The sequence below is a fragment of the Octodon degus genome, unplaced genomic scaffold (genome assembly GCF_000260255.1).
Source record: "Octodon degus isolate 3935 unplaced genomic scaffold, OctDeg1.0 scaffold00060, whole genome shotgun sequence".
Taxonomy (NCBI): Eukaryota; Metazoa; Chordata; class Mammalia; order Rodentia; family Octodontidae; genus Octodon; species Octodon degus.
In genome coordinates this window covers 12163680-12179103 of record NW_004524636.1, presented here as the reverse complement: position 1 = coordinate 12179103, position 15424 = coordinate 12163680, and the positions used below count along the sequence as shown (strand labels likewise).

At 37.4% G+C, this 15424-nt stretch overlaps 1 protein-coding gene across 1 annotated transcript in view; it reads right to left on the bottom strand.

The window, feature by feature from the left end:
- Sptlc3 (serine palmitoyltransferase long chain base subunit 3) overlaps positions 1-15424 on the bottom strand; it is a 186076-nt gene that overhangs the window by 73631 nt on the left and 97021 nt on the right. Inside the window, exon 5 of the mRNA XM_004634340.3 lies at positions 843-967. Within this exon, the coding sequence (XP_004634397.2) occupies positions 843-967 (125 nt within the window). The remainder of the gene's footprint in view (positions 1-842; positions 968-15424) is intronic.

Below are 15424 nucleotides of genomic sequence, written 5' to 3'. Positions count from 1 at the left end.
TTTTTTTGCTCTGAATGCCTTCAGGGCAGGTTTGGCTCGCTTGAGTTGTGGGGATCGAACCACAGCAACCTGAGCCTGACTGCTTTGTTGAAGCAGCCACTTAAAGAACCGAGCTAAGGGGCAGGCCCCAAAAGGTAGAAGGATTTTTTTTTTTTTGCTCTGAATGCCCTCAGGGCAGGTTTGGCTGGCTTAAATTGTGGGAATTGAACCACAGCAACCTGAGCCTGACAGCTTTGTTGAAGCAGCCACTTAAAGAACTGAGCTACGGGGCAGGCCCCCATGGCCCTTCATTTATATCCCTTTTTTTTGTTTAGTTTTGTCAGAGATGGGTATTCCATTGTTATTTAAATATTGTAGGTGCATGAATGCCTTAAAATAATCAACAACTTCTGACATTGCCAGTCCTATGGATAACCCACTACTATTATGAACTACATGCCCAGTCTCAATTGCCATCTCAATGCGTGCTGGGGGAAGGGACAGCACAGCAAGCCGGGGGATTGAACCCCTAGTCCCTGCACCTACTTTTAGGTGCTTTAATTGTAGTTCTATAATTGGGAACATTATGATAAAGAGATTTTCTGTACTTGGCTGGAATATTTATTAAAATATATGAATATCCAATCAGCTGCTTGCAAGCAAAGGACTTTCTCAGTTGGTCTTCTAACAATGGATCTGCTCTGAGTTATAGTTCTTAGGAATATTATGCTTTTTTTTTGGAAGCGGGGATTGAACTCAGGCCCTTGTGCTTGCCAGGCAAGTGCTTATCTACTGTGCCATCTCCCTGGCACTAGTTCTTAGGAATAATATGCTAGAAGATAATTAAGCTAACAAATGCTCACCTTTCCAACTAGTACAGGGATGTTTGTTGAGTTTGTTGCAAATCCCATCCCGAAGACCATTGCTGCTTCTACATTCAGGAACTTGGCCAAGAGGTGCTCCAGCTCCTCATGCTTATCCAGGGTACCTGCACATAAAATTTACATGGAGTGATTCTTGTCTTTCCATTAAGTCTGAGACTGAAAATGCAAATTCCAGATATTCCAAATTCCAAATATTCTGTAAAATGAACAAATACATGGGATATTTACATCCTGGAATGTAATGAACTATTGCACCACACATGATGTAGATAAATCACACAAATAATTCATTGCATGAAAGGAGTCAGACATATGGACACAATCTTTATGAGACCTATTATATAAAGGCTACAAATAGACAAAAGAAATCTGTAGTACTAGAAGCTAGTCATGTCTTTGGTTAGGAATTTGAGGTTGGTTTTGAGATTTTCTTGATGTTATAGGTCCAGATTTGGGTTCTGGCTAAACAGGAATGTGTACTTTGTAAAAATCCATTGATCTGCATGCTTACAATTGGTTCACTTTTCTACACATATTTTATAAGGCATTCAAATTTTCAAAATGTATGTGTCACAATTCCTCTTTCTTTACCCTACATCTCACAAGTGATTAGTACAATTATAATCTCAGAGGTTTCTCTCTCTTAAATGCAAATAGACCCAATGATTTCTATAGATACTAATAAAACAGTTATAGTGCCTGCACCAAAACATAGCTTTATCTTGTCTAATCTTACCAGTCGGATAGTTTACCCCCTTTAATGTTAGATGTACCATAATGCAGGTATTATTTTACACTTAAAAAAAGTGAAGCTTAATGATACCACAGAGAAAAATCAGCAAAAACAATGTAGCCTAACTCCAAAATTTTAGCTCCTTGTGATCTTCTTTATGTTTCTTTTCCAACTCCTTCTTATGCAGAATCTTCTTATGCTTTGCTGATGGAAGATGCTGATCTTTATAATATTTCCTTTTCCCCCATCTAATCTGTTCAAGCAGCGGCCAACAAATACATGTGGTTATTGTAATGGAGGAACTGAATTTTAAATTTCATTTAACTTGCATTAACTTGAATTTTAACATGAAAGTAGTGTAAAATAGTTTCCCTTAAAACAACTTTATTATTTTGATAGGATTCCATTTCACATTTAACCACTGAAACTTTAGTGTGTAAATTGAAATGTATTATATATGTATAAATCAAAAAATGCATCAATTTTTGAAAGATTAGCAATGAGAATATAAAAATAACTCATTAAAATTTTAATATTGCTCACATCTACAAGATAACATTTTGGCTATATTGGGTTAAGGAAAATGTAGTATCAATTTAATTTTACCTGTTTTAAAAAAGCTTTTAATATGACTACTGCAAAATTTTACAAAATTGCAAGGACTCTTACATTATATATTTTTGGAAGGGGTGGTATTTTCCAGATAATACACATTGCAAAGCAAAAAACATATACAAGGGAGAAATGCTGTAATTTGCATTCATAGGATGTCAAAGCTGTTACTGAAAGTTAACTGTGAGGGTACTATCAGCATATTTATGGGTATTGTAAACATACTTCTTTTAACCTAAAGGTTAACACATTTTACTATACAGAGTGGGACATCAGAATTCTATTTAAACAAATATAATTTATTTATATGAGTTTATATGAATAACTAAATTCATTTATTTAAATGAACTGCCTACTGTGGTAAAATAGGGAAAGGTTGAGATTTAGAATGTATTGGATAGTCAGTTAGAAGATTTGGACTGGTTATTACATAGGATATTAGGAGCCTGACCGTGGCACTTCGTGAGAGGTAGCACTGTTAGGATGAATATCTGGTGACCTTACTTCTCAAACACAAACTCATGTTATCCCCAAAGTTGCCAGAAGCAGATTCAATAACAGAGTCATTCTTACTCAAATTTGAGGGGGAGGTGGAGTAAAAAAATTCAAATTATAATTCCAGATTTGTATTATTGAAGTTTAAGAACATCAAGAGAAATGGACATGTAAAGGAAAAGTTGTGGGCCAATAATCATTTGTCCAGTTTGTTCTTACCTAGACGAGACTGTGTCCCAAATGGGATGGTTTCACAAAGAGTTAGTAAAGGGCTACTGACCTGCATGTGAGTTCTGGCCCCTGCACTGGCACTCACATCTGAGTGGCCTCTGGCTACCTCTCCTCATGTCTGGAGGGACTGGAAGATACTACTGTATTTTCTCTCCATAACAGAATAGTCTTCCTATCCTAGTGCCAGCTCCCATTCAGTCTTCAAAATCCACCTAAAATGTCATCTTTGCTCAGCTGCCTTTTTCAATTTCCTGAGGAGAAAACTGGCCATTTCTGCATCTGAGATTGCATCATATATATCATATGACTATGATAGTGGTTATTACAATGAACTGAGAGGTTTCTAGGGACAGTCTTTCTTATTACAGAAGGGGTCTTGAAATGCAGATTCTGGGTATGAGACTCACTGTTTTCTATAGATACTATTATGTCAGAGATACTATGACAGTATAGTAAATGTTTTGTCTTCTTGACAACAGTGCGTAGCCCAGTGCTGACATATAGTAGGTTTGTAAAATTGTTTGGGGTCTTCTGGTGGATAATGAAGATAGAGCTGAGCTTAGAGCAGGAGATGAGCTTGTACTATGATAATAGATGCCACAAAGGGCTAAGCAACAAAGTGACTGTGCAGTGGGCACTAGGATGAAAACACCTATATCCAGAAAACTCCCCTAGCAAAGGCAGAAGGCACTCAAGTGTTACCAACTTGTCGATATTCTCCATAAACCTTTCCTGCCCAGAAGGTAGGCCAAATGTCCTGGCCTACTTACATGAACCGCATGAACTGATGTTCAAGATAAATCTCCACCTTTGATCAGCCATCCATGAGTTTATCCAGACATTGCATCATTAAATGTCCTTAAGAAAATATGGGATGTGTTATCAAGCAATCAGTCCAGAAACTATGAGAATAAGTGTGTCTAAGACTACCTGGAGAGACTGCCCACTGTAAGATCTCTACTATCAGTCCCAGCTAAAAACAAAAACCAACCAAATAAACAACAGGGAGAAAGGAAATGTAGATGTCCACTGTCTAGACTGTTTGTGGATTTCCAGTGGGCAGATGGTTAATAAAGCGACTTTTAAGTAAGTCAATTTCTATGACTAGATGTCTTAGAGTTAAGAGATGAGTGATTTTGCATCTAGGGGCTTTCCTTCATTTGTAGAAAGTAATAGTCTTCAAATCCAATTACCATAGACTATCTCTGTTTAATATTCATAGCTTACATTTTATGAACAAATTTTGGGTGTTCCCAGGAGGGCTGCATGCTTTCCACTTCAGAAAAATATACCTTTGGAAGTCTGGTCTAGTCTGGGGATGAAGAGGTATTCTTTAAGACATAGTAATAATTTGGATCTTTTGATTTAATTGAATGCTGCTTTCCTGTCTCAATGCTTTGTACTCAAGAGATAAAAATATTAAAAGAACTTGGGGGTATAGTCATCACCGGAACCTTGGCTAAGTTCTTTTTCATGAACTCTCAGGACCTCCCTTCATTGAGTAAAGGCACCACATTGCAGGTGCCAGTTTGGTCCCTTAGATAGATCTATAAATTTTATTGAAAAATTTGTCTTTGGTACATACATATTCATTTTTTTAAATTACAAGAAAATAGAACTTCAATCCTAGCTGAAGTTACAAATAAATTCATAGTAATTTTTATTTTTGTTTTTGCTGACATTTTAGTTTCTGGAGGGCAATGAGAACTATCCTTGTTCTTATCCTGATGGTTTATTTATAGAGTGGGATACTCAAAGTGTTTTATGAATAAAAAAATAAATACAACTTGGATGTATACTCTTGCCAGTTCTCTAAGCAATATTTTCATATGCCAAGTACTGGATTCACTTCCATCAGACCAACCAGTAAAAATTCACTTCTTTAGGATAATGCTGGATTTGTATTGACACTGACTGGCTTATACTATTTAGGCGGAACATGGACATTGCTCATGTTCATTTTGACATATTGAGCTTGGGTGTTAACAAGACTATTTCACAATGACTAATTCTTCCTTTGTGGCTTGTGTGAAAATATTTTCCAAACTATGGCCGTTGTTGCTCTTGGCCCAGAAAATCCTTTTGGGAACTATATCTGGACTTGACCTAAGAGCAGACTATCATCTCTTTTGGGAAAGTGCCAATGATACTACCTGTGTGTTCCAATTGGCCATGGCCATAGACCTACATCTGTTCCACTTTGCTTGAAAAGTTGGGATTCCTGCATTAAGCCCAGTGTCAATCTTTGTGCCTAAATGATTCAGCTGTTGGATATTGGCCCACAGGTCTTGGATATGCTGCCTCCTTTATTCCACTTGTGCCCAGTTTGGAGGAGGTTGTGAAGAAGCTCTGTTAAGCTTAAGTGATTGTATTTTGCCAAATACTGAGAGAAAATATGATCCACTGCTATTAAAGCTAAAGGATTTTTCTAAATCACTATCATAGTGAACACTCATCTAGATCAGCACGCCTTCTATAGAGGCTCAGACAGTAAACAATTTAGGATTTTCTGGCTTTGTGGTTACTGTTGTAATTATTCAACTCTGCCACTGGAAAGCAGAAGCAGTCATGTTCTAGCAAAACTTTATAGACACTGAAATTTAAATTTCATGTGTCGCAAAATATCATACTTTAAAAAAATTTGCAGTTACGTTAAGCTGTAAAATTTATTCATAAGTTTCAGGAAATACAACAATAGGGGCACCTGGATTTGTTTAGTGACATTTGATTTTCATGGCTTCTGATTTTCGCTATGGAGCACTGTGATACAATCCAAATACAAAACACTCTTCAGCATGACTTCTCAACTACAAAGACTAGAAAACCCGACTGTCAACACAGTGAAACATTTCTGTACCTCATCTGTCTCATCTTACAGTATCTTCTGGGGGAGGAGAGGGACAGGAAACTACCAATTTTGAATTTCTGTGAGTCTGTATTTGTTTGAACACCCTAGGTATCACTTTGTTGGCCAGTATTATACTTATGTAAAATCACTGGCATGTCTTGCTAAATCATTGTGCTTTCTTGGTTTTATTGAACCTGCAGGTCCAAATTCTACACTTTCAGAAATCTTTCTGCTAGTTGAAATTTGGCTGGGGTATGATTTCTATCGCTGTCGAAAGAAGGGCAATTACTTTGTCAGAACAGTACTAGATGTCAGAGAACTGCCAAAAACCTTTCAGAAACCAAGACATGCTTTCATTTTTCTACTCTCAAACTGTTCCTCTGAGAATCCTCTTCTCCTTATAAATACTTTTAAAGGAAAATAAAGAGGTTTGTGAGAAATGCAAGGGACTCTCATTAATTGGAATTCACAATAATTTGGTGACGGGAATGAGCATTCTTTATGAAGAAGGATTTTGCTGCATGAATTTATTGGAGTGGGGATGTTTATAGCCTATTTAATTGAACCCACTACTTATAAACATCCTTAAAGCATTGATTTGCATAAAAGACTGTTGATTAAAATTGTATTTTTAAAGACAGAAAGATTGCTACTTGGTAGCAATTTCTTAGAAACTGCTTATCACCATAGAACCTTGAAGGATGTGAGTTAATACTTCAAATGTGCTTTAATTTAGAAAATTTGGAAAGTTAAACTGCTCCTTTTTTTCAAAAGCTCAGTTTAGTGAGACTGTACATTCTCCAGATTTAGCTACAAAGCTATTAGAAAGAAGCACAAGAGATGCCCTGGTAACTTGAATTCAGTGATAGCAGAGAACTTGTCAGCATGGTAAGATGGGAGGGTGAAGAGGTGTTTACAAACTAAAAATTAAGAAAAATCGTTCTTAAACTAAAACATAGAAGAGCTATTTTAGCAATGCTACAGATGACTGCTAATGTGAAAAACCATGCATCACTTTTTTAAAAATGGGAAAAAAATTTCCTGTTGCACCCAGTCGTACGGTTTCAAGTCAACACATACATTGTGATGTGTTGAAAAACAAAAATACTGTAGGCTGCTTCTTGAAATTGAGATGATAGTCTGAAGGAACACAGTCTCAAAAAGGCTATCTTTAGGTAGACAGTCTATTCAGGTACCTTTTTTAAGGGCAGAAAAATTCCCAAGCTAAAAAGTGCTTTATATGCTACAAGAATTATGGCATTTCATGGGATTTTTTTAAAAAAATATGAATCATAAGTGAATTTATCGCTGACAGTTCAGGCTTTAGGTGGGGCATTGGCCCTGAAAGATCTCATAACTGACAGTTCCAGGTGAAATGGGAAATACAAAAGTCTTAAGGACGTAGTTATTATAGGTATACAGCTACTTTCTCTTGGTTCAGTGAGAAGAAAGTTTGAACTAAGTGTTTAGACAAGATATCACGTCTGTGTCATGTACTATGAATAACTACTACAAAGACAACAATATGCAATTTATTAATTATTGTAACTGTCCTACTAACCTGTTTTGAAACTGTCTCATTGATACTTCTTCCTCAATAAAATTAATATAAAAAAGAATATACATATGCCGATAATATGGGTTATTACACACCTCTATATCCTTGGAAAAGAAAAACAAACTACACACCCTTTGAGAGTAAAGGAAAAAGTAGAAGGAAGGAAAGGAAAAAAGCCTCTGTACATTTGTCTGAATTGAGCCTTTCCTAAATTTGGAAGGCATTATGTCTCACATGTTCAGTTACCAAAAATACTTACTTCCCTGATTTCCTTGTGTCTGTTACCTACTTAATTCCACCCCCCCACCGATTGTACCATCTCCCAGGCATACATAGTATTTACCCTATACCAAGTGAATAAACAGTGCATTTTGGAAAACTTTGGTCAACTCCAGGTGGTTTTCAGACTGAGGTACCCAGAGTGGCAGGGTCAGCATCCCTGGGACCATACTAGAAATGCAAAATATGCAAAAATGGGCCCTATTCCATACCTATGTTAACTCTGTTAAGTGGAACCAGTAACTTGTGTTTAATAAAGTCTCTGCAGGTGATTCTTGTGCCAGCTAAACTTTGAAAATTCCTGGCTTAGGCTCAAGAATCTGCCCTGCCTGTCCCTAGGACTCGCTGGTAGGCTAGAAGACCTCTTCTGTCTGATTCAGAGATAACGTCTTGGAAGGACAGAGACTCTCTTTACAAGACTGCACTTGAACACCTGACCTCATTTAGGCTTTGTGGTGCTGAGGATTGAAACAAGGGCCCTGCACATGCTAAGCACATGCTTCCTCCTAGCCTTCTTATGTTCATTTTTAAGAAACTGATCCTGGTACATATGCATATGTATCAGTTTTCTAAAATGAATGTATACTAATAAAAACTTTTAAAAATATAAAGCATAAAGAAAATAATCTGCCCAAGAAAAGTGAGATCATTGTAAAAAAGAATGAGAAAACACTACAAAGTAAAATATAACCTCCTTTTCTTGATGCATATATTCATACATAATATAGTTTTAAGAATAACTCATGACACATAGTCCTTATATTCTATGGCTTACTTTATTAATGTATTTATCATTTTACATAGGAAGAATATGAGAGCACTAAGCTCATCCAAAGCCACAGTTTGGAAATAGAGGAACTATCATTTAAAGCCAAGCAACTTAATTTCAAAATTTTTATTTTCTACCACTCCTTTATATGAAACTATATAAAGAAACTAAATAAAACACTGCCCAAGGTGACTGTATCATTAAGCTCTATTCCTAGACATGTCTATTTTTATTATTTTAACTTTGAGGCAGAGTCTTGCTAAATCCTCTACGCAGGGACTAGGGAGATAGCTTGGAGGTCTAAGTGTCTGCCTGGCAAGTACAAGGACCTGGGGTCGATCCACAGCAACAGCCCCAGAACCCTGGATGTGCCATGCTGGCCACTGAGATCAGGCATGGTGTTGCACTGAGGAGGCTGAAACAGGAGGATCACTATGATTCCAAACTATGTAGTGAGACCTTGTACAAAATAAATAAATAAGAGATTAAATTTTTTTTTTTATAAATTACCTAGGAAGTCCTAGCATTTGGGATCCTCTTGCTTTAGCCTGCAGAGTAGCTGGAATTAAAGGACTGTGCAATGGGGGCTGGCTACATTCTAATTTCAAATGATCTGAAAATATTATATTGAACAGATTCACAAAATATATTGGTTTGTTTTGCTGTTGTTGTTGTGGCCAGCTCAGCCTGCCCTGGGAGCGGGGCTGGCACACATGTGGTGCTGAGGATCTAACTGCAGTCCCTGGGCTTTGCCTAAGCTTGCCTAAGCAAGTGCTTTATTCTGCTGAGCTATCTTGCCAGCCTATATTGGTTTCTTAATGTTACAAATTTATGTATTTTCTGAATTTTTACTATTTTTAATTGAATTGCAGTGATTATTCATGAGCATACCTCTTTATGTATCTATTCAAGTTTTTCTTTCTTTTCTCTGTTTAAAATTAATTTTATTGAGAAAAAATTTCAATGAGACAGTTTCAAAACAGGTTGGTAGGAGAGTTACAACAATTAATAAATTGCATATTGTTGTCTTTGTAGTAGTCATTCATAGCTCAGGATGCAGACATGATATCCTGTCCAAACACTATTAGTACAAATCTTTCTTCTTATTGGATTAAGAGAAAGCAGTTATATATCTGTCTTAACTATTTTGTATATACAGATACAAAATGGTCCTTCACTTCTACCTCCTTTTTTTGGTTTAGTTTTGTCAGAGATGGGTATTCCACTGCCATCCAAATATTGTAAGTGCATGAATTCAGCAAAACATATCAATATAGCCCAGTACTCCACAATAGTAGTGGGTTATCCACAGGACTGGCAATGTCCGAATCTGTTGGCTTGAGCCTTCCACAGCTCAGCATATTAACATGGCTTCACTTTTCATACCTCATTTCATACACTTTTCTGCTGGATGGTTAAGACCAAGATAAAGCAAGACCTACATACCAAGAAATGTAACTTTTGTATCTAACAAGGTCAGCCAAGTCAAGTTTTTCAAGGCAAAATGTTTTCAAAATGGAATTACTAAATGCTCTCAAATGGCTTGTTATTAATACATTTTCAAACTATTCTCCAATTTCTTCTCTCAACAGTATGTGAGTGATCTATTCATCACTCATTTGAAACTAGTGGATATTATTTTAAAATTTTTATCCTTTATGAGAAAATGGCTTTGCAATGTCTTAATTAATAAACCACATTTCTTCTTAGAGATAAGGGGCTTCTCCAAACTTCCTCCAGTCAGCACACAATCACATCCCTTCTTCCTGCAGCCTAGATACAATGCCAGGGTACAGACTCTGAAGTATGGAGGCTGAGGCCACTTTAGAGATGAGTTTCCACAGAGAAGAGAGGGAGGAAATGAAGTCTGGAGTGATAAAGCAAGCCTGAAGTTGTGTCTTGTCTCCTTGTAGACCTCTCCCATCAGTGCTTTGTAGGAAACACCCTTACACACCTGTATATGGTGAGATGTTGAGGTCCTTCCCTTTCCTTGGAGCTAGCTTTGAGTAAATCTTTTTTCTTTTTCCCCAAACTAAATGACCTTTTTTGATTTGGTTAGTGGCAAGCAGAGGAACTTGGTCACAGAGACCTAGGTGGTTGTGTAAGGACAGAGCCAGATCCTATTTAGAGGGCAGAAAATGCAGCCTCTGTCTGGCTATGAGCAGCAAGCAGTTTCCAAGAAGCTTTGTGGTTTGGAGCTGACAGGTTGTGGTTTTTATCCCTCCTGAGGTTTCCATCCCTACACAAACGGCCTATTAGCCCACAGGACCAACCCCCTAGTGACAAGCTCAATAGCCAATCAAGTAAGTGTTGACCTTCAGCAGGGTGGAGACAGGACCCTACTCCATGAAGCAGCACTGCAGTCCCAGCTTTGGGGTATCTTAGCTCTCGCACTCCTACTCCTTTCCAAATATTCCTGCAATACCAGCAATAAAATTGCTTTCACTTTACATTGGCCTTCTCTAACTCTTCTTCCTCTTTCTTCTGATAGAGAGACAAAACTGGTAAGGATAAGCCTGGGGCCCATAGACCCCAAACCCACTGGGCATAACATAATTGGGTGCTCCTGTGGGATCACAAAAAGACCACCAGACACAGTCAGTATACCCAGCCTAAATGGGAAAAGAATACAGGCAGACCCACCATCCTCCAATCTGCTTGTTTTCGGAGTTCCCACCCACTATGATGAGGCAAGGTGGAAGTCTTCTGGCTGGGCACCCCTGCCAGATTCTGGCTTCTGGGTGGGCTGAGTGCAACCTCTGACCCTCAAGAAGGAGACTTGGACTTTCCCTCCTGTGGCTTAAAGGTAGACCTTCTTAAGTTCCAGAACACCTATGCTAAGAGGGGATCCTTCAGGTCTGGTTAGAGTCAATGTCCACAGGTGAAAGGGGAGGAAAAATGACTCTCATCTGGTCTAAGAAACCCCTCTGCCCTGGAGCCCTTGGGTGGGGTTTATTCAGACTTTTATCTGCCCCCTGATCTTGGACACCTTATTTCTATCTCCATCTTTTGTCTTGGTGAACATTGAGCAATGGGTGTCTGAGGGAACCCACCCATTCCATGACATCCATTCCGCCTCTGTTGGCCACTTGGGAAATAAGCCTAGGTCAGGAAAAGTCAGTCTCCTTCTCTGTTATTTCCCTTCTCTTTTTATTGTACTGAGGCTCAGATAGGGTACCTATTGGTTTCAGATTCAGTAGAGCCCCAAGGATCTTTAGATTACAACACCATTTTGCACTTAGATCTCTTTGCAAGAAGGAGGGAAAATACAGCAAAGTGCCCTTGGTGCAACTGTTTTCACCCTTGGAGACCATCCTAAATGGGTGTGGGAATGTTCTTTGGACCCCTCTTCCTTAGGGAAGTGGAAGCTAGGAGGGAATGCACTGGGCTGTTGCCCTCCTTACTCAGAGACCACACCTCAGTCTCTGGCTGCCTCTCCTGACACGATACTTCCTTCTTCAGAGGTAGTTCCTCAGCTCCTACATGAAGAACCTAAAGGGAGCTAGAACAAAGCCTGCTGTGATGCCAAACTGTCCTGATGCCAAGTTGGGTCAGATTTTCCAGGGAGGAGAGGAGTCTCCTTCAGTGTTGTTCACACTGACCAGATGTTCTGACCACATTTCCCTGGGTGGATTCCGGTAGCCTTGAAGAAAAAGTGCTGCTCTGATAGAAAATGTTGACCCAGTTCCTGATGATTGCTGTAGATTTTCATGTCCTTTAAGTCTTCTAAGTTTTATACTTGCTTTAAAATGGACCCTAAACATCTTTCAAATAAGTTTAATCTCCAGGTGTTTTCTATTGTCGTTCATATGTGTTAACATCACATCCTTTGTATGTTTTTCCTGATGATTGATTTTATTGTTTGAATTTTAAAAATGGTCTCTTACGCTCTTACTAGCTCTACTAATATTTTTGATGATTTAACTATGAACAAGGGACAGGAATGGACTAAAGTTCTGCTTCCCAGGGGCAAGTGGAGCTCACTGACCCAGCAGCCTGGTTCATTTTCATCCCCACAGTGGTCTTAAGAATGGCCCCTCTCAGAAGTTCCCTTTGCTCTGCACAGACCTCAGCTTGAAAAATAGACTTCAACAGTCATATGATCCACAGAGAGTGGTTATTTCTAGACATATTCTTCCTCTTCTGTCACAATAATCCTCAGTAAACATTCATTGCCTAAGTGAATGAAAATGATTGAATATTGTCTAGTGCTTCCAGAAGTTTTAAAACACAATCATAAAAACAGGAAATTTTTTTTTGAATTATAAACAAGTGACTCTGATATTAAACTGTAAAATATAGTTCAGTCTTTTTGCTTGAGGCAGATTTTTTATTCTACTTAGCAATCTCAAAAATTCTGTTAAAATTTTTATGAAGAAAGGATACTGAATTTTAGAAAAGTTTAGCAGCATTGATTGCGGTCATCATATGGTGTCTCTTGGATCTTTCAGTCTTATGAATTGTCTCATTCGGGGCCTAATTGTTCTTACTGTACGTGGCTAGATTGGACTAGGAAGTACTATTAATTGAATATACTGTTAGAATCCTCCTGCCATCTTCATATGTAATGTTTTTGTCCTATATAATATTACCTTGTAATTTTTCCTTTAATGCAATGCAAATTTGCCAAATTTTTGGATCAAAGTTATACAGGCTTGTGCCTCTCAGCTAGGACTGCTTATATAAACACTTTCAATAATTTATTAATAGCACAGAGGTCTCAGTTCAGTAAAAATTGCTCTTTTTCTAAATATTTTGTTTTTAAATGGAATCATTAAATATTTTTGGTTTACTTTTATTCTTTACTGTATTGGTTTTCAAGTTTACTAGATTTAATCTCTCTTAGTCAATAAGTAAGGCTATGTATTTTCTCTGAGTACACAACTAGCTTTATCCTCTGGTATTTTCACAATTGTTAGCTTCAAATGTGATGCAACTATAATTTCTTTTGAAAAATTGTTACAAAAAAAAAGAAAGAAAAGAAAAAAGGGCCGGCCAAATAACTCAGCAGATTAAACTGCCTGTAAGCAGGTGTAGAGGCTGGGGATTCAATCCCTGGGCATGTTGTGCAGGCCCTGCTCCTGGGGCATTCTGAGACAGCAATTGAGACTGGCCGTGGTGGGGTGTGCCTGTAATCCCAGCTCTTGGGAGGCTGTAAACAGGTGGATCACTATGGGTCTGATCTAGTAGTAGACCCTGAACAGCTTGTAGACCCTTCCCTAAAATACAAATAAAATAAAACAAAATAAAAAATTGTTTGCCAGTACAACTTAGATATACATAATGATCATAGTCATCATAAGGAACTTGTACCTGCACATGATACATATTGATTTCTCTTTTTTCCAGTGTTCTCCTCTCCTTTCAATCCCTCTTTCCCTCTTTATTTGCAAAGCTTTGTTCTCATTCTATCCTTCTTTTAGCATCCTTTCCCCTTCCTCTTTCCTAGTTTCTCCTTTGTTTTGAATAATTTCTTCCTATTATTTCACAATATGTATTGTACATTTGAGTCCTTATTTACCCTTTCAGTTTCTCACATCAGGGACACAGTGCAATATTTACATGCTTGTCCAATTTATTTCACTTAAGAGTATGGTCTCAAGGTGCACTCATTCACCTAGAAAGGCCTCAAGTTTATCGCTGTGTATGGCAAAGGAGCACAGTTGATGGGCATTTGGGTTGTTTCCAAGATTTTTTTTTCTGTTTTTTTTTATTTATAAAGAATAAAAAATAGAGATATAAAAACAGTGCTAGATTGTATAAGATTTCACTAAACAAAGTAATAAGAATTCAGCAATGGTTGCTGTACTACATGATACTATCAGCAAATTAGTTGTTCACATTACCACATATAAAACTGTAAAATTCATTCAAAAAACAATAATAAGGAAGCAATAAGAAATTAAAAAAGAAAAAGAATCAAACAATTTTAAGCAGTAAGTGATCCTTTCAAAAGACCAGCAGAAATTGACAATACGATTACCCAAACTATTCTAACTAATCAAGAGAGGGAAAGGAGAAGAACTAGGAAACATGACAATGTCAAGCCATACAGTTATATGTAAAAGATGAGCAAGGCAATGATCTTGAGAATCTTCAGAAGATTTTTTAATCTTGCAATTAATTGGGAAGATTCTCATCCTGACTAACTATATATACTGATACCTGTGAACTAAGCTACTGCACTGCAGATGGTAATGTGTAATAGTAGTTTCATGCTTGGAGTGCCTGTCATTCTGGTATTCTGAATATGGGCTGCTTGTCATGACATGCCTGTTGCTGCTATGATGTCTCTCAGGTAGGTGGATGTTCAAGAAGAAGGGGGTAGTGAATGAAAGCAAGATCCAAGATTTAGCTATGACAAACTGTGCTGCTGTAAATGTGGCTGCACATATATTGCCTGGGATGATATTTTAAATTCTTCTTTTAATCCTTTTATTCCCAAAAGGGAATAGCCAAGTCAAACAGAACCTTTAGTCCTAGTATGTTTGAGGAATCTCTACACTGATTTTCATAGCAGTTGGACCAGTCTACACTCCCAGTAACAGTGGAAAAGGGTTACTTTTTGCTCACAACTGCACCAGCATTTGTTACTGGTTGATTCCTTGAGATAGGCATTTTTTTCTGGAATGACAGAATCTCAGCATTGTTTTAAGTTGCATCTCTTGAATGGCCAATTATATTAACATTTTTCATATATTTATTTGCCATTTGTATTGCTTCATCTTGAAAGTATAAATACAACTATAATTCACTTCCTCATTGATTCAAAAGCCCTTTTACAAAGTGAGCTAAAACTTTGAAGTTATTGTGTAGAAATATTTGTTTTTAATTTTGCTATTAATTTTTATCTTTATATCAAGAACAGTTTATATATGTTCTAGTTTTGGAAGTTACTGTGATTTTTCTTGGAGGCATTATATGTTACAGTCCTGACACCTACACAATCAGTGAAAATCAGTGAAGTATCAACATTGTACTTATTTTAGTATTTATATATGTTTTATGAAAATGTAATGAGTCTTTTAAAAGATGA